Source organism: Pseudopipra pipra, chromosome 21 (genome assembly GCF_036250125.1).
Source record: "Pseudopipra pipra isolate bDixPip1 chromosome 21, bDixPip1.hap1, whole genome shotgun sequence".
Taxonomy (NCBI): Eukaryota; Metazoa; Chordata; class Aves; order Passeriformes; family Pipridae; genus Pseudopipra; species Pseudopipra pipra.
The window spans coordinates 6,699,526-6,727,301 of record NC_087569.1 but is presented as its reverse complement, the minus strand read 5'-3'; the positions used below and the strand labels follow the sequence as shown (position 1 = coordinate 6,727,301).

Here is a 27,776-nt window from a genome sequence, read left to right as displayed (position 1 = left end):
ATCACATCGCTCTTGCGGAGAAGTGTCACTGAGATGGCAGCTCCCACTGGGAGAGATGGACAGAGTCTTGGACACGGGTGCCAAAACATTGCTGGAGTCTGCTGAAGACTAAATGGAAAATCCCTTTTGCAGATCTCAGCCTCAGTAATGCTGGCCACCAGAGTTTCCCTATCGAGACATCAAAGCGAGTATTCAGAGGTGTCTCTGTAGTGTAAACCTGGCTGAGAATGAAGGTAAAGTTGACCAAAGCAGAAGCCAAAAGTCTCCATGGAGAAGGGGGCTGTGGCGAAGCAGAGGCTGGCTGAGAGGACACTGCACCTCTCCTGGGGAGGAAGTTGTCCCTTGTTCCCAATGCAGGTTCCTGGGAGAGGAATGGGTTTATGGATGCCCGGCTGGCCAAAGGGACTGTGTGCAGAGCAGGGCGGGGGAAACCATTGGTGCAGAGGAGCTGTGACCACCTCACCCTGCTCTGTCTGAGCCTAGGACAAGGTTGGTGAACACCTTTTGGGATGAGCTCCCATGGCCAACCCTTTTTGCTCCTTACAGAGGAGCTGCTTTTAATTCAGCCTTCCCTAGTTCAGGAGAGAGGAAACCCAGGGGGAGGATGTGGATCACCTCATCCGGTGGGCACTGGGAGCCGGCGGGTGCGCAGTGCCTGGCCCCGGGAGCTCACAGCCCCGAGGCGTTTGCCATCTGCACGGCAGCGCGGCTCGGGCCGGCTGGGAACACAATGCAGGGCTTCTTCTGCGCCGCGCTTTCCGGGTTTGTTCTGCAGCTGTGGAGTTTGGATGTTAGTGTTTAAACAAGCTGGTATTACACAGGAAATGGCCACCTCCACAGGCCCCCGCAGGCTTGTAACATGGGGTCATTGTGCTTGATATTAATCACCAGGCAGCCCGCGCCCCCGGTGAAGATGGTGGCTTACACCGGAGCGCTGCGCAGCACCGTGGCCGCGGGGATTCGGTGAGCATCAGGCTCACTCTGGTACCCTCTGCTCTCCCCACACTTTAGTGTGTGCCTTTTGCCTTGTGGTGATGCCCATAGGGGCATCATCCTTGCCAGGAGCCATCCCCAGCCTCGCCGGGGCCACACTCGGCCCCGGGGCTGGGGTCCAGCTCTCCGCGCACTTGTGCGGCTCTCACCATCGCCTGGCCGGGCTGTGTCCTGTCGGCGTGCAGCTGGGCTGCGCTCACACTGACAGCTACATTAAACCTGGAATCCTGAGGCAATAAAAAAGAAATTAACTCTTATTTTTTTTTCCCGTCCTGGTGGAATAAGCAAATGTAAATGTGTCTGTGGGGAAGTGAATGAACCCCCGTTCTGAGGAAAGACCTCGCGCTAACCCCCTTCTCGCTTCCTCGGTTAAAAGCTCTGGGAGCCTCGTCCCTGTACCTGGGAGCTGTGTGCCTGGGCTCAGTGTCAGTAATTCGGGGCCTCCCTCCGCAGAGGGACAATGAAGCTGTGGCACTGTGCATGCACAGAGCTTCCAAGCATCTGGGCCTACCTGGGCTCTGCAGAGGCTCCAGCATTGCTGCACTGTGGGGTGACATAAGCCAGAAATGTCTGGGGGTGGCCAGGAGGTGGTCCTGGGCTGAGGCAGCGGGGAGAAGGCACCTGACAGGGCTCCTGAATGTCGTGCAACCTTCCAGTGTGAGTGCACATCCAATCAGGAGATCCACAGGGCCCTACATGTCAACATGAGGAGCTGTTTGCCCTCACTGGCTTTTCCAGCAGGCAGCAGCTGGTGAATGGTATTGGTGGTGGCAGTGCTGGGAGATGTGCTGCAGAGGAGGAGCTGCACCCGAGGGGATGGCAGAAAATGGTCAGACCTGATCTCTGCAGTGTTGTCTCTGTCATCACAGGAGACAACCAGAGCAGAAATGTCAGCACCCTCTTCTTTGTTGGCTTTTTGAAGGCTCTGCAGGCTGCTGCATGTGCGAGGGGTGCGGGAATTGCGTTGCAGGGAGATCTGGCTGCCCGGGTAGCCAGCACAGTCTGAGGTTTGAAGCAAGCCCAGGGTGGGAACCTGTCACGTTCAGGGCAAATAGCAGATGTGGCAAGGCACTGTGAAGCTGTAGATGAAGGATGAAGTGACAGGGACTGCTCTCACACTCAGGGGTGGTGAGGAGTGCCCTGCTTGGCAGTGATGCAAGGGGAGAGAGACAAGAGGGGACCAGTGGGCTGGGTGCCTGCAAAGGCATTAGCAGTGTCAGCTCGGTGACTGTTCACGTGGCATTTTTCTGACTTTGGATGCCAAGCCCCATGGAAAGAGATGCTCGCTATACTTCATCTGTTCTGCTTCTTTCCCCCCCTGCCCTGCTTCAGATCCCAGTCCAGCCCAGCATCCTGCTGCTACCCTCTGCCTCCCTCCCACACTCACTGCTCATCTCCATCCCCTGCCTGCAGCTCTGTTTTTTGGGAATACAGGCGATGTGTTTCTTTCCCTTCTCCTCTTCCCTGGCCTCATGCACCTGGCTGTTCCAGCCCCCTGGGAGTGTCCTCTGCATCCGTGCCTGTCCCCAACACCGCTGTGCGCTCATTCCCTCGTGGTTGCGGGCGCTCTTCCCGTTCCTCTCCCTCATCCCTGCTGATGCCTCTGCACCTCCTTCATCCCAGCCAAGCCCTCGTGGCAGCCCAGCCATGGGGCCCCACCAGTGCTATGTGACTGGCCGCAGGCAGCCGAGCCCAGTTGCCAAGAGGGCACTGGGGGAGGCTGAGCCTCCCAAGCCCTGTGCATCTCCCATGGGCAGAGCTCGCCTTGGAGGTGGCCCAGAGCAGCCCTATCACATCCGGTGCTTGTCTCTGCAGCCTGGGCCGGAGGATAAACTATCAGGGCTGTGGGGCAGTGGATCATTCCTCTTATTATTTTCTTCTTTTACAGATAGGGGTCGTGGAAAGTTCAGTTCCTTTTAACCCTCGCAGCTCTGTTTATTTTCCAGCTGGTAGCACAAACGCAGCGTTTCCCATTACATCACAAAGGGCCTCGGACAGATCCCTCCGAAAAACGTGTTGCAACTGTTTATTTTTTTCCATATTTAAACATTTCTGACAGCCAGACCTGGCTGAGCCAAGCGATGGAGCTTTGTGAATGAACCCAGCTCCTGGTGTCTGTGACCAGAGGGTTTTGAAGGACCTCTTCTCCTCTGCAAAACGTGGGCTAGGGCTGGCTCAGGGACGTGGGCGACTCTGCGTTACATGTGTGCTGATTACGTGCCGGGCTTTGATTAATGGCTCCTCATTCTGCCTGGCTCCCAGGACGCTCTTGAAAACAAGATGTTTCATTTCAGTGTGCTTTCCTGGTACATTGATTCCCGTAAATAACCGAGTGCAGACTCTGTCCACCTGGAGCAGTTCAAAGAGCAGGGGGCCTCCCTCCAGCCCTGGGCTGCCTCGGCCCGCACCGGTCACTGCTGCACCCCTGGTGATGCTGGCTTCCCTGTGCTTTTCAGTGCTGCAGAGGTGTGGGGTGGAGGAGCAGCTCTCCTTACTGCCACCAGAAGCAGATCAGCCCCAGTTTCTTCTATTCCCTGCTTTCATCCCAGTTTATGCACTTAAAAAAACCCAATCTGAGTGTTTTTAGAAACAGGAGGAGGAAATGCAGTGGAAGACAGCCTGGTCAGCTGTAGTACCCCTGTTCCTGTTGCCTGCTTCCCTGCTTTTCCCCATGCTGGCGCTCTCTGGGGTGCTGAGCCCTCCCCAGGGTGCTCAGCCATGGGGATGTGTGATGGGGATGTGTGGAGAGCAGTCCAGGGCTGCTGGTGGCCTCATGTTCGCACCCGGCTCCCTGCACATCACTTCCACTCTGGGAAGGTGAGACACGGCAGAGGCAGCTTTGCAGGTCACCTCGTGAGTGTTGAAACCCTTGGCCAGAAGCAAAACATGACTTTAACCCCCGAGTGGGTGGGGTTTAACTGAGAAAATCTCTGTGCTGTAGAGCGTGGCTGCAGCACGTGGTTGCAGCAGGTAACAGCTGTGCGAAGGAGAGAGTGCCCCAGGCTGGGCTGGAGCCCCCCGGCCTGGACTGGAGCCCTCCAGGAGCCCCTTCTGCCCTGACAGCAGTGCGGGTGTCCGGTCTGTCCTCCCAGTAGGCTTTAAAATTGAGTAACAAACATCACTTCTCCCGTCTGGAATGAGCTTGGTTCCTGCCGGCACTGCACGGGGAAGCTGCTCCCTGCGGATGTGCCGGCTCCAGAGCGGGCAGAGGTGGGCAGAGCAGTGGGAAGGGCTAGTTCCCGGGAACCGGCCCCGTCCAGGGGGACGGGTGGCGGAGTCAGCGCTGGTGGGTGAGGGTTACAATCCCTCCTGGGTTCGGTGCCAGCGCAGCTGTGCCGGAGCCCTCCCGTGGGGCAGGGCAGCAGTGGTGCCGTGCCTCGCCTCGCCTCACCTCTCTGGTATTCGCTGCAGCATTGCAGGCAACTCCCAACGCATTCCAGCCCTGAATTGCTCACGTCTCTCCTCGTTCTCCCAGGGTCTCAGTAGATGTGTGGGCGACGCTGGCTGACTTCTGTAACATACTGACCACAGTGAATCAGTCGGAGGTGCCCTTGTACAAGGACCCAGATGACGACCTTGCCCTGCTTAGCCTGGAAGAGGATCGGCTGCTCTCGGGCTTCGTTCCCCTGCTGGTCGCCCCCCAGGAGCCCTGCTACGTGGAGAGGACCTCGGACAAGGTCAGCAGTAGGCCAAACATCCCCCCTCAATTCCTCCAGACTTTTATTCTTGGGAAGTTTTCTGTGCAAACGGAACACGATTAAGTCATTGAGAAGGGTGTTAAGGGAAAATATCGACCTTTCAGCCGCTGACATCCAGCTCTGTGTCATGAAAACCCCTCTCGACTTCCTCTGGTGTGTGTGTGCTCGCTGGCATGTTGTATATACGATCATTTCCTCACTTGTTTAAATAGTGCAGCTTGTGTTGGCAGAGCTCTCGGTGCACTCCAAATGGTTTGCATCATGCTTAAAGCACCCTCCCCCTCCCCCCGGCCACAAAACTCTGCCTTAGGAAGGCAGCCAGGACTTTTTTCCTTCTCTAAAGAGGAGAGTGATAAATAGGTGACTAGAGAGAAGCAGACACCATGTGTTAACGTACAAAAGGCTTTTAGGAATATGAAGCATTCCCCACTGCCCGCTCTCTATTTTCCTTTCTTTGCTCTAGGAGCCCATTCTAGCCTGAACTTTCCTTTGGCTGTTTGTTTTTAGAATAATGAAATCAGTTCCCTTGTTGATGTGGGGTTTTGGGTCTGCTCTCTGCCACCACCTGGCCAGGAGGGATCTGGGGGCTGCACTTGGAGAACGTGTTGGAGCCTGATGGGGGATGGATGAGGCACAATGGCATTTGTTTTGCACGCCCTTGGAGGCACGGCAGGATAAGAGTGGCTCTCAACAGTTTCCTGCTTGGAGGCAGAATTGCAGCTCCAGAAACGCGGCTCATCTGGGAAGTCCCGGCGCCTCCTCCCCGAGCCGTTGGTGCTACGGGAGGAGAAGTGGGGATGCAGAGGGCAGGTTTCTGTGGAGAGCCTGTGTGTGACAGGAGCAATGTGCCTTCCCTTGTGCCACTTCTTCTTGACATTTTCCTGAAATGACGGTGAGAAATTTAGGACCTTTCTCACAGAGGGACCCAAAGGTGCGAATTTCTGTTTCACTTCTCTGTCTGCCCAACCTGTGCTCACAGCACTGCCTGCAGCAGAGGAGCACAGGGTAAAAGGGTAAAACCGAGAGCCCTCCCAGTTTGGGGAAGCGCCTTCGTCCAGGAAGTCACTGTGGAAACATGAATTTTCGAGGCTCTACTTGATGGGCTTAATATTAGAACCATGTGGTTGCCATTGCTGCCCCAAGGTAGCCTGTTTGCCCTGTGTGTGCCCCATGGGGGTTCTGCTGGGGACAGTCCCAGTGCCCTACTCTCCTACACGGAGATTCTTTTCCCAGCAGCCACAAACCAGAGCCCCCAGCAGGCAGGTGAGGCGGCTGAGCAGCTCTACCTGGTGCCCCATAACTTGTGGGAGAGGGTCAGAATTCCCTGAACTCTGCCTCTTCTAACCACACACCGGTTTATTCGGAGTGCCATCTACCTGCCCTGCCAGGCACTTGCACTCATCTTTGTGAAATAAGAGACGTGTCTTTGTCCTGTAGCTACACCTGAGCTTCTGAACTGAGTTATCCCTGTCCCAGCTCCCTTTGCTTCTGGTGCTTTATAGAGAAACTGCACAGCTCCTCAGGTGGGAGTTGGTGCCCTTGCAGCTCAGCACCAGCCACCCAGGCATCTGGGAATATCAGGCATGGTGTTAGCTCTACCAAAAAGGCAGAGGGAAGCAACTAGACCTGGCTGTGCCTGTACCCCCTTTATTTCTTTCTGAACAGTGTTTTCATTAATGGTCAGACAGGTGAAACAGCAGGTGTGTATGTTCACTGTGCAGAGGACACCTAGGAGGATGAAGGGGAGGTCAGTGAGTTAAAGCAGAGAGCTCAAAATCCTGACTTCCAAGAAGATCTTGGGAGAGCTGGGGCTTTTTAGTGTAGTGGAAATTCGGGGAAAATGCAGAGAAGAGGAGAACAAGCTGTCCTTCAGCTCCATGCTGAAAAGCATAGGAAGGAATGGGCATAAACTGAAGCAAAATAGATTAAGACGACACTTTAGGAAAGGCTTCATACCTTTGGGTAGTTAAGCACTTGAGACTAGCCTCGTTAGCAATTCTGCAGAAACTCTTCAGCCTTGGAGATTTTAAAAGCAGGCTGGGTGGCACTCTCAGGTACAGCTTGGGTTGAAGTAAACACCTTGGAATAGAAGTAAAGTGTCCTCTTTGGACATTCCCACCCCGTTTCCTGTGATTTGGTAGCGCTGTAGAAAGGGACTGGAGTGGCATCTGCGTCATTACAAGCAAATGACTACCCTGCTCCACAAATCTTCTCCTTCTGCAGTATTAGTAAAGGGAATTATTTGACTCTGCAGAAGTGGGGTGTTGCAGAAGGCACTGCAGACTTAGCCAGGATGGTGTGACTGAGGCATGAACCCATTGTGCCTTTCACAAGTGACTGTGAGCAAAATACAGAAAGGCAGTTCCCTGTAAAGAAACCCCAACCCAACTTAAACAGGGGTCCTTGTGTCCAGGTCCCAGTCCACCATCTGCTCCCTGCCCTCCTTGTAGAGTGCAGAGCCCAGATGAATCCAACTCCTCAGCAGTTCATCAGTTCAAAGAGAGGTTGGATGGGGCTTTGAGCAACCTGGTCTAGTGGAAGGTGCTCCTGCCCATGGCAGGGGGTTGGAACTAGATGGTCTTTAAGATCCCTTCCAACCCAAACCATTCTGTGACTCTGAGTCTATGAGATGTACCTCTGGGTTGTTCACGGTGGAAGGGCGAGTGTCCATGTGGAGCATGGTGGCGTGATGGGATCTGTATCCCTGTGCCTCACTCAGCAGAGCAGCTCTCTCTGGCACTGGTTTTTTCCCATACTGATTTTTCATTGTTTTTTAGCAGGAGTTATTTTTTGCACCCAATTTCTTTCTCTTGTGTTCTCAGTCTTGGCCCAGTTTTCAGCCCAAATTCTTTGCTGGAGAGGCAATGAAAATGTACTGCTCTTTATATGGCACCCTGTGAGTGTCTTGTGGGATGGGAGGAGGGTTCTGGGAAGCTCACTGTGGTCCCTTTTCTATCACTTGCATGGCTAGGAAGAGGCAGTTGGCTTTTTACTGCAAGGGTAATATCTCACCTTGCTTGCTAATACTCCAAATCCTTACCCTATGCTTTTACCCACTAGTTTCTTAATTAATTTGTAACATTTCAGAGAAAAAGAATCTGTTGAAAGGCAAAAGTGGAGAGAATTTGGCTTAAAATGGTGTTGTGTTATTGGCACTACCAAGAGGGTGTTTTGTGAGCTATATAGGACAAACACTGTGCTTCCCACTCCTTTTTGTTCTCCACGTCCCATTTAGCAGATGGAGTGCAGAATTCAGCCAGAGTTTCTCAGCAAGTTTTTGAGCATTTGGCCTGGCTCTTATTTTGAGTGAAAATGTTCTGACTCCGTTCGCTGCCATGAAGCCGCGCGTTCGGATTCCTGCTGGAGCCAGTGGGACACTTAGAGCTTCCCATCATCTCTTGCACTGTCATTGAAGCTGTAACCAACAAAAGCTGGCTCCGGGGTGAGCATAACTTGGTGCTGTTTTCCTGGGCGTATGTTGGGCAGATATCCACTGCAGCTTGTGTGATGGAACACCATCGAACGTACCAGTCAGCAGCAAACTATGCAGCCTGGTGCCTGAGCTGTCAGCTGTGTCTGCAGCCTTTGCAGCCCAAGGAGACAGTGCCAGGACCTCACTCACCCAGCCTTGGACCCCCAGGCAAGAGCAGGGAGCAGCAGCATGGCTGAGTTAAGGTTTGGGAAGAAGGAAGGTAGCAACTGCGGATTCACGGTGCCACTGTGGGGGACTGGTAATGGAAAACACTTGGGTTGTGTTGAGGTTAAAGCGAGTCCTAGTGGTGGTGCATCTGAGCTGTGCGTGGGTGCAGCCCTGGGATCCTGGGGCATGGCCTGGATTCCTCAACTCCCTCTGAATCCTGTTGTCTCGGGAGCATCCTGCTCTGCAGTGACCCCATGGAGCTACTGGCAAGGCTGGAAGAGGGCTGTAGATCCCTAACATGGAGCAGAGCAGGGATATTCTTCTCTCTGCCCTCACATGGCATCACTGATTGTCCACATCCCTGCAAGCTCTTCATGGGCTAAACATGTCCATCGCCCAAGGGGTGCCTGCAGCACACCCTCTGCCACATGCCCCAGCCATGGGGAGACATGGAGGAGAAAGTGTTAATGTCCCTTCCCACAATAAACCTCTCTGCATGGGGGGTCCTGAAACCTGAGCCTGTCTCTCCTCCCCCAGCCCTGACACACGTTAATAAAAGGTTTTTAAACGCCAATAAAAAGGCAGCAGCCCCAGCTCACCAGGTCCGGGGCCCGGGGTCCTTGGGAAGGCACTTCACAAATGTGTTTTTTGCATTTTCAGGCTTTTGGCTGGTGAATAAGATTGAGGAGAAATACTCCTTCCCCTGATAACAATACAGTGAGACGCAGGATCAGCAGTGTGTGGATTAAAACCAGACGGTGCATGATTAATACATGTGCTTATAGGGCCAGTCACTGTGGTTCCCTCCTCTCAAACAGAAAGGCACTTTTTTTTTCCCTCATGTGCATGCTCATGTGTGGAGTGGACTGTCTCAGATACTCACCACTCAGCTAGTCTCAACCCTGTCTCACCTCACCAGGCAAATGAAAGCCCTAAAATGCAAGGCTCTGAAAAATAATTAGCAATATTTTACTGCCCCAGACCTACAAGCTGGGTATTGCTTGGCTCCTCCAGCTCTGGGGTGGCCAGTGAGCTTCCCACACTTGTGCCATTTCTTATTTCACTCACCTGTCGGGGCGGCCCAAACCCCCAGTTTCTCCTCAGAAATCCCAAATCTCTTTCCTCTGCACTCCTGCCCAGGGGGACAGTCCAAATGTGACCCTCTGTCTAGTTGCCCTAACATGCTCTAGATTTGCAGTAGCCTTTGGATTAGCTGTTTAGGAGCTAATTATTATTTAGACTTGGGCTAAAATTAGTCCTGTCTTGTTATTCACTTCACTTATTTATGGTATTTCAGTCTTCCTAAGACTCTCAGAGATCTCTTGGCAGTGTGTAGTCATGTCTGATGCTTCTTGGAAAGGGAGCCTCAGGTTTAAAAGCTCAGGAGGAGTAGCTGTTGGAGTGACTGGGTTCTGTCATGCATCTAAACACCAGATTTTTTGTCCTTTCCAAGACCTAATGGCTCCTGGAATGCCAGGGATTAAATCCACATTTAAGCCATTGGAGTGGCCACACTACAGTGATTTTGGGAGGACTTCTTGCAAGACATCAGAGGAAGGGTAGCAAGACCAGGACTCTGAGAGCACAAGCTCTTTGGAAGCAGAGAGAAAACCCCAGTGAGCAAATATAACAGTTTTCTCAGCATCCTTTCCATATTCCCATTCCATAGCCTTGGAGCATCTCCCTCCAGCTGGCCAGCAAATGCACTCAGCCCATGAGTGTGAGAGCTTCCAGCTTGGAGTTTGCTCCAGAGAGGAAAAGGGAAACTGTGAGCAGAGATCGGAGCCCCAAGTAGGAGACTCCAAAGAGGAGTCATCCTTGAAAAACTCCTTCCATTCCTGCCTGCCTCGGTTTCCAAACAAGCAGTGAAAGATCCCTGCCACAGGCAGCCCTGCTCGGAGCGGGGACTTGGCAGGAGCTGGCAGCCCCGAGGCGGCAGAGTTAGGGATGTTTACATTTTCTGACCAGTATCTGAACTCCATCCCAGCCTCGACCTTCCCTTTCATGTGGTGCCTTTGGATTGTAAAAGGCAATTAAACTAAATTATGGGCCATGTTGGGAGATGATGTCATGGGGTGATGGAGGAGAGGTTGAATTTTATGCCACCACGAAGGTAGCGTGGAGAATATCACCTGCTTTGAACTCCTTGTCTGTCCTTGGCACTGCCTTGAACCACGAGTGCCAGGGGCTGTGTGGACACCACAGGAGCCTTTCTCTGCCTTTGCCAGGTGCCATTAGTGGAGTGGGAAGTGCCAAGCTGAGTCTGTATCCCTGGGTCTGGGTGGCAGAGGAGGGGACACTGGTGACTGTCGTGCTGTTTTAAATGTAGCCCCATAGCAATGGGCACGAGTGCTGTCCTAGTGATTTCTGCTGCATCTCCCAGGGCTGTGCTGGGCATCTTCCCAAGAGGAATCCTGTTCAGTTATCATTTGGTCTTGGTTTTTAATCACTCTTTAAGCTAAGAGAATTTTGAGGATATCCTTAAAACTGCATTTCTGCAGCTGAAGGTAAAGGAAACTGATGGCAAACAAGCACTAGCGCGGCATGAGGACACTGAATCCAGCCCTGGAGAAATCCGCAATGTGGAATAATAGTTCAGGCTTTTAAAAAGGGGAGGGGGGGTGGTTTTAAGAAAAAAAAAAACCTGCAATAAATCTAGCGAGTGGAATCTGCGGGAAATGATCCCATCTGGAAAACTCCAGTGCTGGTGCTGCTGAAGGCTTAAGGAGCGATGCAGATCGCAAAAAGCAAAGCCTGCAGTCTGAGGATGACAGGCTGCTTAATTGATGTCCATTGCAACTGGTACTCTGCCAGTTTATGTTGGCCACCTGCCAGCGTGCTGTAATTTTGGGGCCAGGTGTGAAGCGTTTCTGTTCCATCTTGTTCCCAAGCACCTACAGAAGCCTCACACATCTCACTTGAGGCTGCAGCCCTGTAGGAAACAGCTGTACAGGTATAGGTGAAAGGAAATGTCACAGCTGGCTTGGAGTACTCCCCCGTGCCTTGCCCAGGGCTGTGTTTGGGGGGCCGCTCCCCCGCCGCCCCCGCGCTGGGTTTGGGGAGGTGGTCACTGTCACAGGCACACCTGCCTGTCTGTCAGCAAGGTGCTTTGAACATCAGGGAGCTTCTGGGAAGAATGTACAGGTCAGAAACCCCCTCTTCAAAGAGGAGCCCACAGTGGTGTGCGTCAGTCCTGGAAGTGGGGAATCCAGCCTGGGAGAGCCCCGGATGCTGGGAAGCTAGGGGAGCTGTGGACATCTCCACTGGTCTTTTCTTCCTCAGGAAACCACAGGGAAATTTCCAACAGTGGGTCTTGTAGAAAGTACAAATCCTTGATTCTGAAAGGCTGAGAACCCATCAGGATCCTCAGGAAAATTGTCGCAGGAGCCAGTTCCAATCTCTGTGAAAAACGTGCGTTATTTCCAGGCTGAATTTGCTTCATTTCGGTTTCCACTAATTGAATTTTGCTGTAGGTTGGGAAGTCCTGGGTTGCTGCTCTAACCCTGATATACAAGTGTGCCTCCTGATCTCCATGCCTTTTCTGTAAGCTGAATAGATGGAGTGAGAGGCAGGAGAGGTGCTCTCCTCCATACCCACCAGTATCCTACAGCCTTTGCTCTGGAGACACAACTTTGGATTTAACTGTTAAATAGCCTGAGGTTTGTTAATGAGTAGGTGACTGAGCAATTCCGGGTTTTTGCCTGTTAGTGAGTTGCTCTCTTCAAAGCTTGGGAGGGTTTGAGACGGTGTCTAATCTGCTGGCTTTATCAGCAAAGGTTTTCTTTGTCCAGGTCACTGAACCTATTGTTAAGCAGCATAAGCCCGAGCAAGCTTCCCTGCGGCCCCGCCAGCACTGCCCTCCTGTTTACACTGACATTTTAAGACCTCTGTTGACCAGATTTTAATCCAGTCCATATCCTGTGCACTGCAGTCTCTGGGGCATACGAGCTTTTCACGTCCTCTCGCCCCGGCCGTGCCGAGCGCCTGATGACGCACAGCCGTGGCATCGAGCTGTGAAATGGTGTTGGAGGCAGCAGGAGTTCAAAGCTCTGCAGCCTCTTTGCCACAGCCAAGAGTTAACAGGTCCTGTAGCCCTGCCCAGGCAGGATGGCAGATGTAACAGCAGCCCCAGTCCAGCACCTCTGCAGAGCTGGGGTCCTGCTGCTCTGCCTGGTCCCGAGGCTGAGAGCTGTGTGTGGGAACTGCAGTCGCGCTGCGAGGTGAGGAACCACCTGCCAACGTGTTAAGATCCAGTTACACGTGTTCTCTAAACGCGCCTGTCAGTGAGCACCAGAGTGGCTTTGTGGTCTGGACGCAGCTTGCAGGGAAGTATGAGGTGCTGCCTTCCAGGCAGCCCCATCTCCTCGGGAGGAACTGGAGAGGGAAGAACCAGCAGTTGGTGGAAACAACCTTCCCTACCCCTGAAATGCCTCTTTCCTGGCATGTGGAGGGAAGGAGTGCTACTCTGGTGCATGGGGAGGCCGTGGGGAATTTTCTCAAGCAGCTTATGTTATTTCCATCCCTTCCTCCTCTGCCTTGGATCCACCTCTGCCTCTCCTCCAGGCTCATCTTGGACAGGGCACTTGAGCCACTGCTCCAAGTGAATCAGGCAGCCTGGGTGTGAGCTGTGCACGTGTACCAGCATGTGTCAGGTCCTCAGCCAGCCCTGCACAGTTTGGCTCTGGTGTCAGCTAAAGGCTGTTTTAAAGTGTTTGCTGGAAGTGTGGTGTGATCATCAGCTCTAGGCAGAGACTGACAGGATAAATCAGCCTTGTCCCATGCCTGGCATTGGATCTTTTCATGGGGATCAGGTGACAGTCGCTGTTGAACATCCTCACTTCTGTCATGGTCAGGCCAGATTTATGTAATGAGATGGAAAACTTATTTGTGTTTAGTCCTTGTGTCCTAAAAGCTGCTTCCAGAGGTTCAGCACAAACTCTTGGGAAATGGGAAATGTGCTATTCAAGAAACTCACTGACCGTTTGTTCCCGGAGTCAGCAATAGTGGAGTGACCTAGGAAAGGAGAGTCAAACCATGAAGCCTCCTGTGCAGCACCTCCTTGAAGCAGGCTGCGTGCACCCTTTGCTTCCCTTGGGGTTTTTCAGCAGGAAATGGCCTCGTTTCTGCTATACCAGCACCCAAATGGCACAGAACCTGCCATGTCTTGGCAGGACTCAGGCCCAGAGAGTGCACAGCTCTGTCTGTGAAAAGGTATTCACCATGGCTTTAGTCTACTCAGAATGACATATTAGAGCCCAGACCTCATGGAATTTGCTGATTAGTCTATAAGTATATTGAAAGGCCTCATTAAAACACCATTTATGCTGGATCCCCTCCCAATGAGCCATCTCTTATTGCTACCCAGAGAAACTCTGAGGAAATTGAAAGGCTGCTCTGGCTGGCTGAGCTGTTCCTGGGCATGAAGCGTGGCCTCATCTCAGACAATCTTTGTGATGCTCAAGTGTTAATGTGGTGCTTCGGATTGCACAGGGGGTCCCTGGGACTCAGGGTTTCCTCTTTGCCTCCGACTTTCCCAACTGGATACTGCTCAGACTCTTCACTCTTGCATTATCTCAGTCTTTGACCTGACTCTTGGTCTCTGCCTGTGGCTCGGTTTCGGGGTGACCCTGTTTCATGGCACTATTTTGTCTTCGACCAACTGAAATGCTTAAAACATCCCAGCTGAAGACGACAAAGGCTGTGGTATACACCGGCACAGCTATTGGAAGGACCTCAGGAAACCTGAAAAAAGACCGAATTAATAACTCCTCATTGTTACCCTGAATAAGAAAGATCCACATCCTGGGAAGCCTGCCAGAGAAGTGGACGGGGTGGAATGCAGGGAGTGGTCAGCCCAAATAACAGATGGGGATCTACTCTGTCTCTACGGGAGACGGAAGGTGACCTCTGTCGTTGAGCTTGAAGTTTGCTCCCCACGTTTCTGCTCCCAGCTGGGCCTTGTGTTGTTTTTGTGGATGCCAAATCCGTTTGCCAGCTCTGGGCTGGGTCTGGGCGAGGATGCAGAGCCCAGCTCCCGCAGCAGGCCAAAGCTGTAACCCTCAGTGTCCTCATGCCATCACATCCCAATCAGAAAGAGAAGATACCACCATGGTCTTATTTATTGTTTTCTTTTCTCACTGTCATTGAAGTCAAAGGCACTTCCCAGGCATTAATGAACGTATCTCCACAGCACGTTCGGACAGAAGGAAAAGCAATTTCCTTGTTAGAGATTGGCAACAGAGGTACACGGGGCTGAGGGACTGACCAGGTCCCACAGGAAGCCTTTGCTTCAGGATGAGAACAAACCCCTGATACCCAGGATTTCAGGCCAGTGCCTCAGCCCCAGGCCACCCTGGTCCCTTAGGAAGATGAGGGGGTACTAAGGGAAGGTTCACTGGAAAGCGTTAAAATTCTTCCCAAACAAACCTCACATGAGCAACATTACTGCTGCTGGCCTCACTGTATCTGTGGTGGGACATGAAGAATGCTGGATAGTTACTCCAGATAATTTATTCACATTTTTCCTCATAACATATTTGCATATATTTCCTAAAATATAAGGTAAACCCCATAATTTATTTAAATTAACAAAATTTGCTTTAACATTTTGCATTCCAGCATTTTGCATAAAGCATTTTCTGTGCCGTATGTAAAAATATTTGTCTATAAGTTTATATATTATGAATAGCGACAACAATAGTATTTATTTGTAGTCATTTTGTTGATTTATTTCTTTAAACTTCCCCAAAACTCCTCTGTACTTGGAATAGGTAGATGCACATATAAACACAAATTCTCAGTATGAAGACAAATGTGTTTTCTGAGGAGTTACTCCTGCCTGGTCTGTGAACAACAGAACAGATTTACATTTTGGTTCCGTGTTTATCTTAAGCATAAACGATGTGATGTTTATTATAGCAGCCATTATTATGGAAGGAGGAAGATTTATGTCTATAGACAGAAGATGGAGCTGGCTTCCAGTGCTGTGTCACTTCACCTGATACCTGATCCACACGTGATGTTTCCCATGGAGAAGTGGCCTTGGAGCAGCATTTCAAGGGTTCATTGGGGATATGGCTTCTGCTGTTCATTTTTGGAGTTGATACAGTGACCTCCCAGCTGTCAGTGACGTGCCACATTTCTGGTGCTGAGGTCACTTCTGAAGATCATTTTTGCACTCTTAAGTCACCCAGATGCTTCTCAAACTTGTACCTGTTGCCAGCTTATATTAATAGCTCCCTGTAGTACCAGCAACTTTTTTTAGTCCTAATGAGCAATGATTTGATCAGCACTGATCTGAGCTTTGCAGAAGCTTCGTGGATGAAATGCTCTTATCAGTCCAGGCCATGGGAGCTGAATTTACTCAGCAGTTGCCTGTTTTTACACTCGTAGCTGCAACCTCCTTTTAGACCCAAGAATCCTTACCAACTTCCCTGTGACTTGAGTAAGGGATACCTGACATGCCCAGGTATCATCATGGGGGGACACCTCATATTTGGGAAGTATTTAGTACCTGCTAAATATAAATATGCCTTCCTTCCCAGGAGTCTCCATGGGAGCATCTCCAGTGCTGAACCTGTGCAGGTAACACAGCCCTTGTTGTGGCCACTCTTTGCTCTACATCCTCCCCTTCTGAGGATAAAAACCACCACTTTGGAGAATGGTTTATTTAAATTAGTTACTTTAATTTTTATGTGGTTTTTTTGTCCAAGATGAAACATCTTGGCATGGTGAAGTGTGAGGACAGGAGAGAATTTGTTGGAAATTCTGAGTGACTTAGCATGCATGTGTTAATGGGTTATAATTTCTATCCTGCCATTTCTCTCCTCATACAGACTGAAGGGCATGGGCTGTTCTTTCTTGTGATGAAATCCTGGAAGACTGGTTTAGATGGCTTCAGGGCAGCCTGGTGAGGAAGAGGAAGCCTGCTAGCCTGTTACCCCTCGGAGATGCCCCACATGCTCCCATCCTGTCTTGGGCAGTGCCGCCCCTTCCTGCAGGCACCTTGCTCCTCCTATAATTCGTGGGTCTTCTGTTCCCTTGGGCAGGATTCCCACTTTTCAGCTCTTCCCAGATTTCACCTCGGTTTCCCCCTTTTTAATAGGAATGCTTGGCCTCTTGCACTCGGGCTTGGGGAGGAGCAGCTTGTTTCTGTAGCTGGCCTGGTGCCAGATGTCATCACTTCAGGCAGTGCCACGCTGCACATCTTCAGCAGTTTGAAATGGAGAGACAGAGAAAGACAGATAAGATCAGCAGCTTTAGGTGATGGCATTGTTTCAAATAAACCATGCATGACCCAAAGCTTCCACTTCAAGTGGGGAATGAAATTGCTTCATCCTTTGACAGCTTGCTCCATGAAAGAAATTTATCTTCACTTAATTGCTTTAGATCCCAAGAGGCTGTGTACAGTAATTTCTACGAGATAATTATATCAAATTAAAAAAAATATGTGACTATCCGACTGCTGAGCATGAATGCAGTGGCCAGGGAGCAGGGAGGAAAGAGGCACCATAGCTGAGCCCTGCTCCCAGGGCATCATTCCCTCTTCTCATGTCCACGGGCATGGCACTTGGAGAGCACAGGAGGATCTGCCTGCAAGGGACGGGGTGCTACGTGCTGAGCAGCGTGCTTGGAGCTGGGAATTCTGCTCTCCCAGAGCATCTTCAGAATCAGGGAAGCCCATCCCTTGTCCCTCGTGGACAGCACGCCTTGCCAGGAGAGCTTGGCAGTGCCTCTATCCGGTTAGTTCTCCCGTGTGGTTGTACAGTAGAGCTGAGGAACAAGAAAGCTTGTTGATTTAAAAACATGTATATTTAGAAGCAGAGTGTAAACTTCCTGCCCAGGCTGGGATTGGATTCTTGACTATGTTTGAGTTTCCAGTTTTCATTTCCTTTGCCCTCATACTTAACATTGTGTATCTCCCAGAGTGTGCCCCAGACTAATCTCTCTCTAACCCTCCCTTGCCCCACATTTTTTCTGTCATTATTTGCACATCAGTTCCAGTTCTTCCAGGAAGCAGCATATCTCCTGATTGTCACTCCTTGCCATGGCTGAGCCTGGACTCCTGCAGGTCTTCTCTGTCCCTCTGGAGGTGACCTCAGACCCCAGCCAGCAGCAGATCCGAGCTGGGGACTGCAGCAGGGACAGAACTGCTGGCAGTTGCCATCCCTCAGGAGAAGATGTACTCTCTTGGCACGGGTTGGAATCTGAAGGGACATCCATCCCTCCTGGTAGCTCGTGGGAAACAATCACTGACCAGTTCCAGGAGGGATAAATTGCTCCACCGTCTAAGTCTTCTTCTCTTTCTCTCCTTCACATCAGACTTCATCCCCTCCCCAACTGCTTCATGTGACAGCTCCTGCCCTGCCATTGCCTTTACAGCCCATATCCTGGGGACAAAGAGAAAGTGTTCCCCCTAGGGCTGTGACAATTATTGTGTGTGATCCTGCATGGGCTTTGAAATGGTTGTCAACAATCCTGAGCCAGAACTGAGCTCCTCCCCAGCCCTGTGATGTGCAGGCTGGTTTTTGAAGTGCGATGCTGCTTCAGCTGTTCCCAGGAAGTCTGGAGGGGAGCCGTGTTTGTACTAACGAGGTAAAGTCCCTGTGCGTTTCTGGAGGGGATCTACTCAATGGGCTCTTTGATGTCATCTCAGTTTTTGGACTTACATCAAGTAAATTTAAAAAAGAAAAGAAATGTTTTGGCTTAGCCCAGAACATTTGCACCTGAGCAAGATGACCTGTGGCTGTCCTGGTGTCTAAGGAAGAAATCCATGGCCACCAGTAAAGCTGTGGCCTGGAGCAGGGAGATGGAAGCTTCTGGTCTCAAAAGCTGTCAACCCAGACAAGCTGCCTGCCAGGGTTGTCTCAAGTGGTGAGGTGGGAGAGTTGTCACGTGTAAAATGTCACCTCAAGGCAGTCCTCAAATGTAGCCCTGTCCCCACATGCTGATCAAGGTGCCGCTGGTTGATCTGATACTACCCTGGGTGCAGGCAAAACCATCCCCCTGAGGTGCTGCCTGGTGCACTGTGTAGTTCAGTCCACATGTGCCACGCTGAACAGCATCTCCCATGTCCCTGTGTCTCTAGAGCCTAAGAAATGTTATGTTGGGATGACCAGCTTTAAATATCCTTGTATTTCATGTATTATCTTCTAGTTTAGACCTCACAGTGCTGCCTCAGGGCTTACACTGAATCATGGAAGTGTTCGACTGCAGGGGGTTTAGAACTAGATGATCTTTAAGGTTCCTAATCCAGACCAGTCTGTGACTCTCAGGCCTGGCTGCTCAAGCCCAGGTCACACATCCTGATCTTCAACTGTAGCTTGTTGTTATCTTTCTCTTTTTTGTATGAGATGTCCTGACAAAGCTTGGCATATTGCAGTGGTTAGCAGCATCCGCTGCTGTTCCCAGTGACCTCTGCAGCCCAGATAGCCTTTGTCCCTTTGTGGAATGGCAACGATCCTGGGAGTCTCCTTTCCTCCAGCACGGTGTAGTTGTTGTGTGGGGACATGCTGTGTAGCTCTGTGACTGTCCTGATAAACCAGTTCCATCACAGTTAGCAACTAATCAGCTGGAAAGAGACGCTCTGTTGAGGACTGCAAGGAGTGGGATGTGGTCGGAGGTGAGGGACCAGCTGGGCACGGCACTGCACGGCCACACCAGCCTGGTCCATGAGCTCAAGCCAAGGCCTCCTGGTCCCTTCTGCCACAGTGGTGTGATTCTGTGTTTTCCTATAAAAGCTGTCAGCAGCAGTCACTCCGTCTCCTCTTATCTTTTTCCTACTTTCTTGACATACTTTTTCACTTACTCTTTTTTATTTCTGTTGGTGAAGAACATTTCACCTAAAGCTATTTGAAACACAATTCCTGCTCTTCGTTGTTTCAAAGCCTGGCTGCCCTGAGGGCCAAAGCCTTGGGGGACAGGTGAGGGGGCTGCCAGGAATGGGCACCCTATGGCAGAAACTGGCAGAAGAGCATTTGAGAAATGGAGAATCCAAGGAGCTCATCTGGCTGGAAGCTGCTGTTCACAGTACAGTCGGCATTTTTGTTTCAGAGGCCACGAGTGAACGAGTTAATGATGATCCCAGATGGCTTCAGAGTTGCCTCTTGCCACCCCTTCCTGTTCCCCCAGAATCTCAGATGGTGGCGGGAGATGAAGTAAAATTCTAGAGTTTATTGTAAAGTTCATCCCTCTCCCTAAATCGTGCTGGAACTTGTGTGTGCTGTGTTGGCAGCTTCAAGGGGATGCTACCTGGTAATTAATTAGTTGTCAAGAGACAGCCCAGAGCTTCCAAGTCTTTATATTCTTGCTAATAGAAATTGCTCTGATTACATTTTCCCCCTTGGCTGGAGGGCTGCAGAGCGGGAGCGATGGTCCATGGGCAGCTGGAGCACGCCTGCCTGTCCTTTGTTGGGACTCCTCGGAGCGTGCTAGCACACGCTTCCATGAGCACAAACCCTGAGGGAGCCCAGTCCTCAACCATGTCTCTGCCAGCCTATTCTGCTCGTGTTTCTCATCACACACTTCCCCTGCCTTTGCAGGTGAGCCCTGCCACGATTTCCCTTCAGCTCCTCCATCGCCCTTCCCGTCGGCCCTTCCCCTGCCCAGACAGAGGTGCTTTGCATGTGCTTTCAGAGCCCCTTTTCTGGGCTAAGCTTAGAGAAACATTCGGTGTCTGCAGAGATTCCTGGTGTTTCCCTCAACATCACTTCTGGTTTCTGCTTTTCATTTTTACCCCCACACTTCTGCAGTTAGTTGTCAGCAGATTTAGGTTTTTACCTGCAGAGAGAGGAGCGTGGTCAGGAAGCAAAGGGTGCCTGGATTTTGTGCTCAGCCAAGCAAGGCACCATGCACCCAAAATGATCTGGAGCTGGCTTAGCCAATCGTTTGTTAAAGGACCATTTGCATTTTTGTGCACTATTTTATGTTTTTCCCATCTTTTTGCAGAAATTCTCTGCTTACAGATGACAGTTGCCCCTCTCCCCTTCTCTGGCCAGTGTCTGTGTGCCCCCAGCAGCCTCGTTGTGTCTGACACCTTGAGCAGCCTGTGCCCAGTCAAAATTAGCATCTTTGGAGCTGAACCCCGTCATCCATTCAGACTCTCCTCTTTACACTTCTCGGTCAGCACCACCATTCTGAGGGGAGCAATGTACGACATCCAAAGTCTTTGGGAGATGTCACCCTCCTCCTCCCTTTGCAGCAGGTCACAGTTGTTTTCTGTTGCATCTCTCAGTGAAGTGATGAAAATCAAACCTTCCCGTGGCCCCAGGAAACATGGGAAGGAGCTTTTTGGCTTGGCACTCTGGAGAGAAGCAGCTTGGCAAGTGCCCACAGGCAGGGATGCTCCAGCTCCTTGAAGCCCATGTGCGCTGCCTTAGGGAGCAGCTCTGCCCTGGCTGATCCCAGGAAGCATCCCGTCCAGCATCCCTCTGGATGCAGCGTGGCTCTGCCGGATGCTCTCACGCCTGCCGGGGCCGTGCCTTCCCTTCCCACCCCCGGGGAGCCTGGGGAGCCGGGCTCCGACCCACCTGACACGGCCGCCTTTGCAGACATATGGTCCCTTCTCTTTGTGTTTAGTTTAGTGTGGGAGGACTCCACGCTGAACTCCTGGAGCTTTTAAGCTATTGTTAGTGCCGACATGGCCCCGCAGCAGCCAGCAGCCGTGGCATTTTACAGGCATGGCCCCATCCCTAACAAAGGCAATTAGGATGCTATTCTGTTGGAGCTTTGGGGATGAGAGATTTCTAGTGCCTGGAAGGAGCAGTCTGGAAAGGGCATAATCTAATGCAGAAGGTGAAGACAAAGGCATTTTGGAGGCAGGATGTGGTGGAAACGGGGGTATGAGATGCTCAGAGGGCAGATCTGCAGCGGGAGTGGGGGTGCAGGAGCCCAGCAGCTTGAGGTGCAAGGTTGGAGCGAGCAGGGGAGCAACAAAGATGCTGCTCTGGGTAGGTACAGGGAGAGGCATTGACTGGGGCTGGGAGGAAGGAGATGGGCTGGGGAGAAGAGGAAGGGCTGGGGAGAAGGGGAAGAGTTGGGGGGAAGGGTAAGAGTTGGGTGCTCTGTCTTTGGGCAGGAAATGGTGGTTCTGGTGAGAAAGGTGTGGGGTGGAGAAAGCCCCAAGGTGTGATAACCACTGGGGTGTGACCCTGCAGAGCAGTGAGCAAAGGACATGGAGGTGACAGTTGGAACAGGAGGGTCACAGGGCTGTCAAGTGATCTTGGAGCTGCGGAGGCGGCACAGGAGAGCTTGGAGGAGCAGGAGAGGGTGGTGAGGGCCACCACCACGATGTGGTTTGGTGCAGTTCACTCAGGGCGAGTCAGGAGTCCGTTTCCAGTCACAGGGCTTGAGTTGTGTTTCGTGCTGCTGGCTCCTTCCTCGTTTGGCTTTTCCAGCATCTGATCTGAGTGTTTGTTTGCTTCCAGTGATTTCAGTTGTTTTCTATTTTAGCTCCTGACCCCGAGTGCCTGGGCTGGGGCAGGCAGGCACCGTTTGAAAGCCGCCACTTGGCGGCAACAACTGTTCAAGCCGTGGAGCAGCACCCATCTAACCCCTCATTTCACACACTCGGAGCTTCCCAAACATTAACCTTTGGATTAAAATTTTCCATGCTTGGTCTCTCCCCAGATGTGATGTCTGAGCTTTGGTTTGGGTTCATGTTTTTCATGTTTGCTGGATTCGTATTATGGGAGAATGAAAGAAATACTTTTCCCATTTAAAAAAAAAAAAAATTATAGTCTTCATTTATTTGTTTGGCTTCTTTTTTTTTTTTTTTTCATTCGGGGATTCACCAAAAATGGTTGAAGTTTGAAGCTGAAAATAATTAGGTTGGCTGCAGCAAGCTGGTGTTGCAGCACTCAGGGAAGTGCTGTGGCTCCAGGTGTGCAGCACCGTGGGTATCACCAGCACAGCCTGCACAGCCCACTCCAGGTACGTGCAGGCGCTGCCGGCAGAGCCAGGAGAGCCTTGGTGTGAGTCAGGCTGAGTAACTCCAGATTTGGAAGAGGGCGTCTGGTTTTTTTGTTTTTTAGAAAAGGGAAAAAAGTTGTTTTTCAGGCTCCACATGCAGGATCACGATGCGCCGGGGCCGCGCAGGCTCCCAGGCCGCGGTGAGTCAGGCGCGGGGATTGCTGCGCTGTTTTCAATCCTCTGCTCTGCGTCGCAGGTCGTGGCATCCTCGGGAGGTGACGTGCTCTAGACAGGGCGATACATTCGCCCCGGGGTGGGAGTGCTGTGGCACAAATCCTGCCTCAAAGCCCCCGAGCAGCATGGCTGTTACTCCCCTCTCCTTTGCGAGAGAAGCTCTGCCTTGTTTCATGCGATATCAGCTGGTGGCTGCACCTTGCTTTGTCCTGAAGCCAAACACTCAGATCCCACTCTTGACACTTCCTTGTCCACCTTGGACATACTCAATGCTCTGCATTTCCTTCCCTACATTGATTTTATTTTATTTTTTTTTTGCTGGCTGCTGCACCCCTCCTCTGTGCTCCAAGTCTGTGTGCTGCTCATCGGGTGGGGACCTGTGCTGCTCACACCAGCGCTTGTAATGTCTGGCTTGCGGCTCTGCCAGAGGCCAAAATTGGCTCTCGGTGCACGGCTGGATCGCGAGGACGGTGTTAGATGGAGGGTGGAGTGAGCGAATACCCCTCTCTTCCTACTGTGCTTTCAGGAAATGTCTCTAATGCAGCTGTAAGTGTGAATGAAGTCAAAAGGATGGATCGGTGCCCCTGCTCCAGCCCACCCCACTTGTCGGGGCCCATCCAGAGTCCCCACCCTATTGTTCTGGTTCAGCTCCTCCGTTTCAGGGCAGGGGCCCTGCTCTGTGCTCAGCATCCCGCTCCCGGGAGGAGGAGCTCTCCCGAAAACAAAGACGCAGCGAATAATTTTCCTTTCCCCGACAAACCGCTGTTCCAATTCCTCCTTCCCTTGCCTTCCCTAGGTGTGTTTGCAGCTCTTGGCCCGGCTGGAAGCGAGCAACTGCAAGACTCGGGCCATTAATCATTTGCCAAAAGAGCTGAGTATTGGGTATAAGTAGCAGAGCTGTGCTCGCTGCTTCCTTTGAGCAGAGCAGGATCCGCGTGGGCCGGAGCTCTCATCCAGTGCAGAAAGTTACCTCTCTGGTAGGCTAACAGAGTGTCTCCTGCTTGGAGCAGCCCCTCCTGGAAGAGGACATGGGCTCTCAGGCACAAGAACGTCATCGGGAGTCCCCTAAGTGGCAGCATTTCACTGTAAAGCAAAATACAGTGTTTGTCCCTCCCTGAAGTGGCTGCTGGAACTGTTGTGAGCTGCTTCCCGCCCTGCCCCGAGCCGCCGGGAGCGCACTGCCAGTGTGGTTCTTGCGGGCAGGGGGAAATGCCAGTATTGCTAATATCTCTAGGGCTGTGGTGTCGCAGCCGACAGAGCTGTGGTGGCATTTTTCTGGTGTTATTACATTGCCTGCTGTATCCCCACCCTCTGTTTTCAAGGGAATTTAGCATTGGCCCCAACAGAGCAGCCAACGGTTGGAGGAGCTCCTCCCTGCACACGGCAGCCCCAGCCCCGCGAGCTGCCCCTTCATGAGGGCTTTGCCTGCTTGTCAGTTCAAAGCAAAGCTGCTTCTCAGTTGAGGAGAGCTGGAGTACCCTGAGCTTCCCAGAGGCATGCAAGCAGCAGTGGGGCAGCTCGGCACTGACGTTGCTCAGTCTGGCTTCTGGTTTGTGGAGTGGAGGTTTCTCATCGCATGGCTCTGACTCAGGTATCTGTTTCCTCTGATGTGGGCAGCCGTTGCTGGAGCTTTTGCCCTGGGCACACAGTTGCTTTGTGTCTCCCAAGGGATGGTGGGACTTTAGGGAGAGCTCCCCGAGTGCTGCCATGACCGGCCAGTGGAGTGGGTCCCTGGGGTGGTAAAAACAGTGTTGCAGGAGCAGCATCTACCACACCACTCCATGTTCTAAAGTTCCCCTAAAATTGGTGGAACAAGCATCCAGTTTGTGTCCTAGAGTAAAAAGTCTGAAGGAAATGAAACACACACAACTTGATTCAAGCCGGTGTGTGCACGTTAACTCAGATTTTGGGCTGCTGCTGCTTCCCGTAACTCACCCACCCAGCTGGGTGTCAGCTCAGGGACTCTCAGCTCTTCGCTCCTCATCCAGCTCCGTGTAACAGCAACACCAAATTCTCTTGGCATGGGGTGCTGAGGAGGGATTTTTTACAGTGTTTATTTTGTTGTGTTTCCCTGGCCGAACAGCCCTCCCTCAATTCAGTACGTTCTGCCACTGCCACTGACCACTCCAACCAGTTTCCCTAGAGCAGGATCCCAGTTCAGCAGGTCAGGATTGTCACCCACTGAGAATTGCTGGTGTTTGAGGAAGTGAAAATCCCTGTGGGGAGACTGCAAGCAGTGGCCAGGTGGGAGCTGTGATGCTTTAGGAGGTTTTAGCGGTTCTCATTAAAACAATCTCCTGTAGACTTGGTTTCCTAAAAGAAGAGGAGAAAATTCCGAAGACTTTCATCCCAGTTCAAGTATCCACCAGGGCAAAGAGCTGTGGAAGTTACAGTGGGATCTCAGATGACATTCTCTGGAAAGCAAACTTAATAGAGTGCAAGTATGAAACGCTCAGCCCAGAGCAGCTGTGCCCTCTGCAAGGGCTTGGCCAGTGCCTGCATGTCTCCCTTGCCTCTGCCTAATAATGAAGGGCAGAGAGGGGGAATCAGGGGTCTGCCAGAGGAGCCCCCCCCCACTTCTGAAGCCTTTGGCACCTCCAAGAGATATTTAAATGACAGACAGACATATAGGGATCTGTAAATACTCATTTGGTGCCAACTAAACCACAAAGAAGATACAGCATTTGTGGTCCAAGGAAGTTTAAATATTTGTGGTCAAACTTAAAATTCGACATAAAACTCTCATCTGCAATGGAAGGCGGCCAGGAACTGCATGGAGAACGTATAAGCTGTGTAAACTCACAGAAATGGCTTCCCAAAAGGCTCTGCCAGCACCAGGCAGAATATTCCAGCTCTTACCTCTCCTCCCTCACGCTGCTGAGGTCAGGAGTCAGGTTTGTGAGGGACGGGCAGCCTGTTAACACCTCCAAGGGTGGAATTCCACCATGCTATGGGTGTTACAGGCTCTCACTGTGGTTTCCTCTCTGCCTGAAGCAGAGGTGACACTGGAAGGGTGAGAGGTGGGTGTTGTGGGCAGGGCAGGTGGAGGCTGTCAGGGTGAGCTCTGGTTTGAACCTTTTTTTGCTATTTTTTTTATTGTAGATTCTCATCCTGCTCCCCCATTCCTGTGTTGTCACACTTTTCCTTCCAGCCCCCAACATCTTAGCACTCTGCTACCCCAGACATCGGTGGCTGGTCCTGTGGGACAGGAATCACCAAGTTACTCTGTGGGTCAAATCACGAGGCAGTTTCTAGTTGTCTCCATGGGGAAGTCCTTGGGAAAGAGCTTGTGCTGTCAGTGAGAGCTGTTGGTGAGGGCTCTACGCTGCTACAGGGCACAACACCTCGATGTGGGGTGGGTGTAGGGTCTGGAGGAGCTGAGCTGAACCTCCACGGAGCACTGCTGGTGTGCTGGAGATGGACATTTTTAGCAGGAATTGTGCATCTTCAGACTTCCTCCGTGTGAGCCCCACAGAGACGCCAGGTCCCTCCTGCTGCCAGTCATTCTGGGAGGCACATTCTGGAATGGGGAGAGTGTGAGATAACCACAGCACTGTCCCCACAAGCTCGAGCAGCCTGGACTTGGCTCCTGCCCTTCTTTTTTCCATGTACCCTGCAGAAAGGGCTCTCGCTGTTGCAAGAGCGCACGGAGATGTCGGATTGAACATTCATCAGCCGCATTTCCCGAATTCCACAAGACACAGATCCCAGTCCTGGCACAGGAACAGCATCTCTGGTCACCAGTGTGGCCCCACAAGCAGATGTACCCGAAAAACACACGGGGGTGAAGAGGTGTTGGGATGGCCTGTCCCTGTCCCCAGCACCAGCATCCCCCAGAGCGGTGGCCTCAGAGGAAGGGCAGCGTGTGGTTGCTGAGAGCAGAGCAGTCCCCTTTCCCTTACTAAGCAATCCTCCCTTCCTCCACCGAAGAGCCTGCTAACCACTTTCTTATCTGTCTGAACTCTGCAAAACAATCTCTGGCAAGGCAGGCATCCTCCGAAATGGCAGAGGAAATAAATTCCCCCAGTCCCTGAAAAGGAAAAGCCTGGAGACTCCTGCAGCGGGGAGAACAGCCCATGCCCTGCGAAAGCTGTCGGTGGTGCCATGTTGGCTTTGCTGAGGATACGGATCTTGCCTTCCTCCTTCCCCAGCCTGGGACCACGGGCTTGGGGCAGGATTTTGAGGATTTGTCTTCCCAGGTTAGGATTCCAGTAGGATCTGCAAGGGAGGAGCAGAGCGGGCTCCTCTGGACTTGTCTTGGCTTTACTCTGTGGCTTGATTTTTTTCTCTTTGTTTCCCCTGAGAAGATTAGGGATGTGCTGGTAGCTGGGATGGGAGAGAGGAGGGAGTCCCTGTGTGTGATTCACTGTTTGTCTGGGAGTCATCTGCCTCTTTCACAGCCTCTTTCAAAGCTGTGATTTTTTTAGCCCCTTCTTCACACCACAGACAATTGAAATGTGTGGTCCTGTGCTCAAGACTTCACCTCAGATAGCAGAAATGCCCTGGATATATCACTGCTGTGGGGATCAGCACTGGGACATGTGGCCATGGGGGGTGGAAGCAAATGCTTTCTCCAGTGAAAATTCCGGCAGAAATTCCTTTAGTGTCTTGCTGGAGGCAGTTACACAAGGAGAACCAGGCAGGAGCCACACTCACAAGCCACATGAAACATCTCCATCACTCAGTGGGCATCTCCTGTACCCCATCATCTTCCCTGGGACTTCTCATCCAGGCTAAAGTCATGCTTTCCTCTTGTTTTGCTGCTGCCCAGTGGGAATGGGCTGGTGAGAATAAAATTAACTAAGCTGATGACCCATCTCCTGTGTACGAGGTGTTGAATGAAGCCTGGAGCCAACTGCTCCCTGCTGCAAATGCTGCTGCTCCCTGGATCTGACAAAGAGGTTCTTTAGCACATTTAACAGGTGAATAAGACATTAGGGCAACTCTTTCCAAGCATCAGTGAAAGCCAAAAGCTTCGTTTGCAATCCATCAGGAACTTTCCCCTCTGGGATGTGTAGCCCCAGGGAAGCAGTTTGTTCTGGGCTGTATCAGCCTGGGCTGTTCTGGGTTGTTTCAGCTGTATCAACCCTCCAGGCCATCCTGGGCTCAGGAACTCAAGAGGGATATAGAGGATGGTTTTCCATCCAGAGCATCTGCTTCAGGTGGCTTTAGTGTTGACTCTTCCACAAAAGTCATGAAAAGTTCCTGCTGCATCTTCAGATGTATTTTGTGGTGGAAAAACAGCTTTCCTCAACCCCATCATGAGCCATCACCAAGGAAGGGAAGACTTGAGAGCAACTGTG

At 51.7% G+C, this 27,776-nt stretch overlaps 1 protein-coding gene across 2 annotated transcripts in view; it reads left to right on the top strand.

Moving 5' to 3' along the window:
* SMG6 (SMG6 nonsense mediated mRNA decay factor) overlaps positions 1–27,776 on the top strand; it is a 107,985-nt gene that overhangs the window by 58,169 nt on the left and 22,040 nt on the right. For both annotated transcript variants that reach the window (XM_064677369.1, XM_064677368.1), the window contains exon 13: positions 4,469–4,670. In XM_064677369.1, coding sequence (XP_064533439.1) covers positions 4,469–4,670 — 202 coding nt within the window. The remainder of the gene's footprint in view (positions 1–4,468; positions 4,671–27,776) is intronic.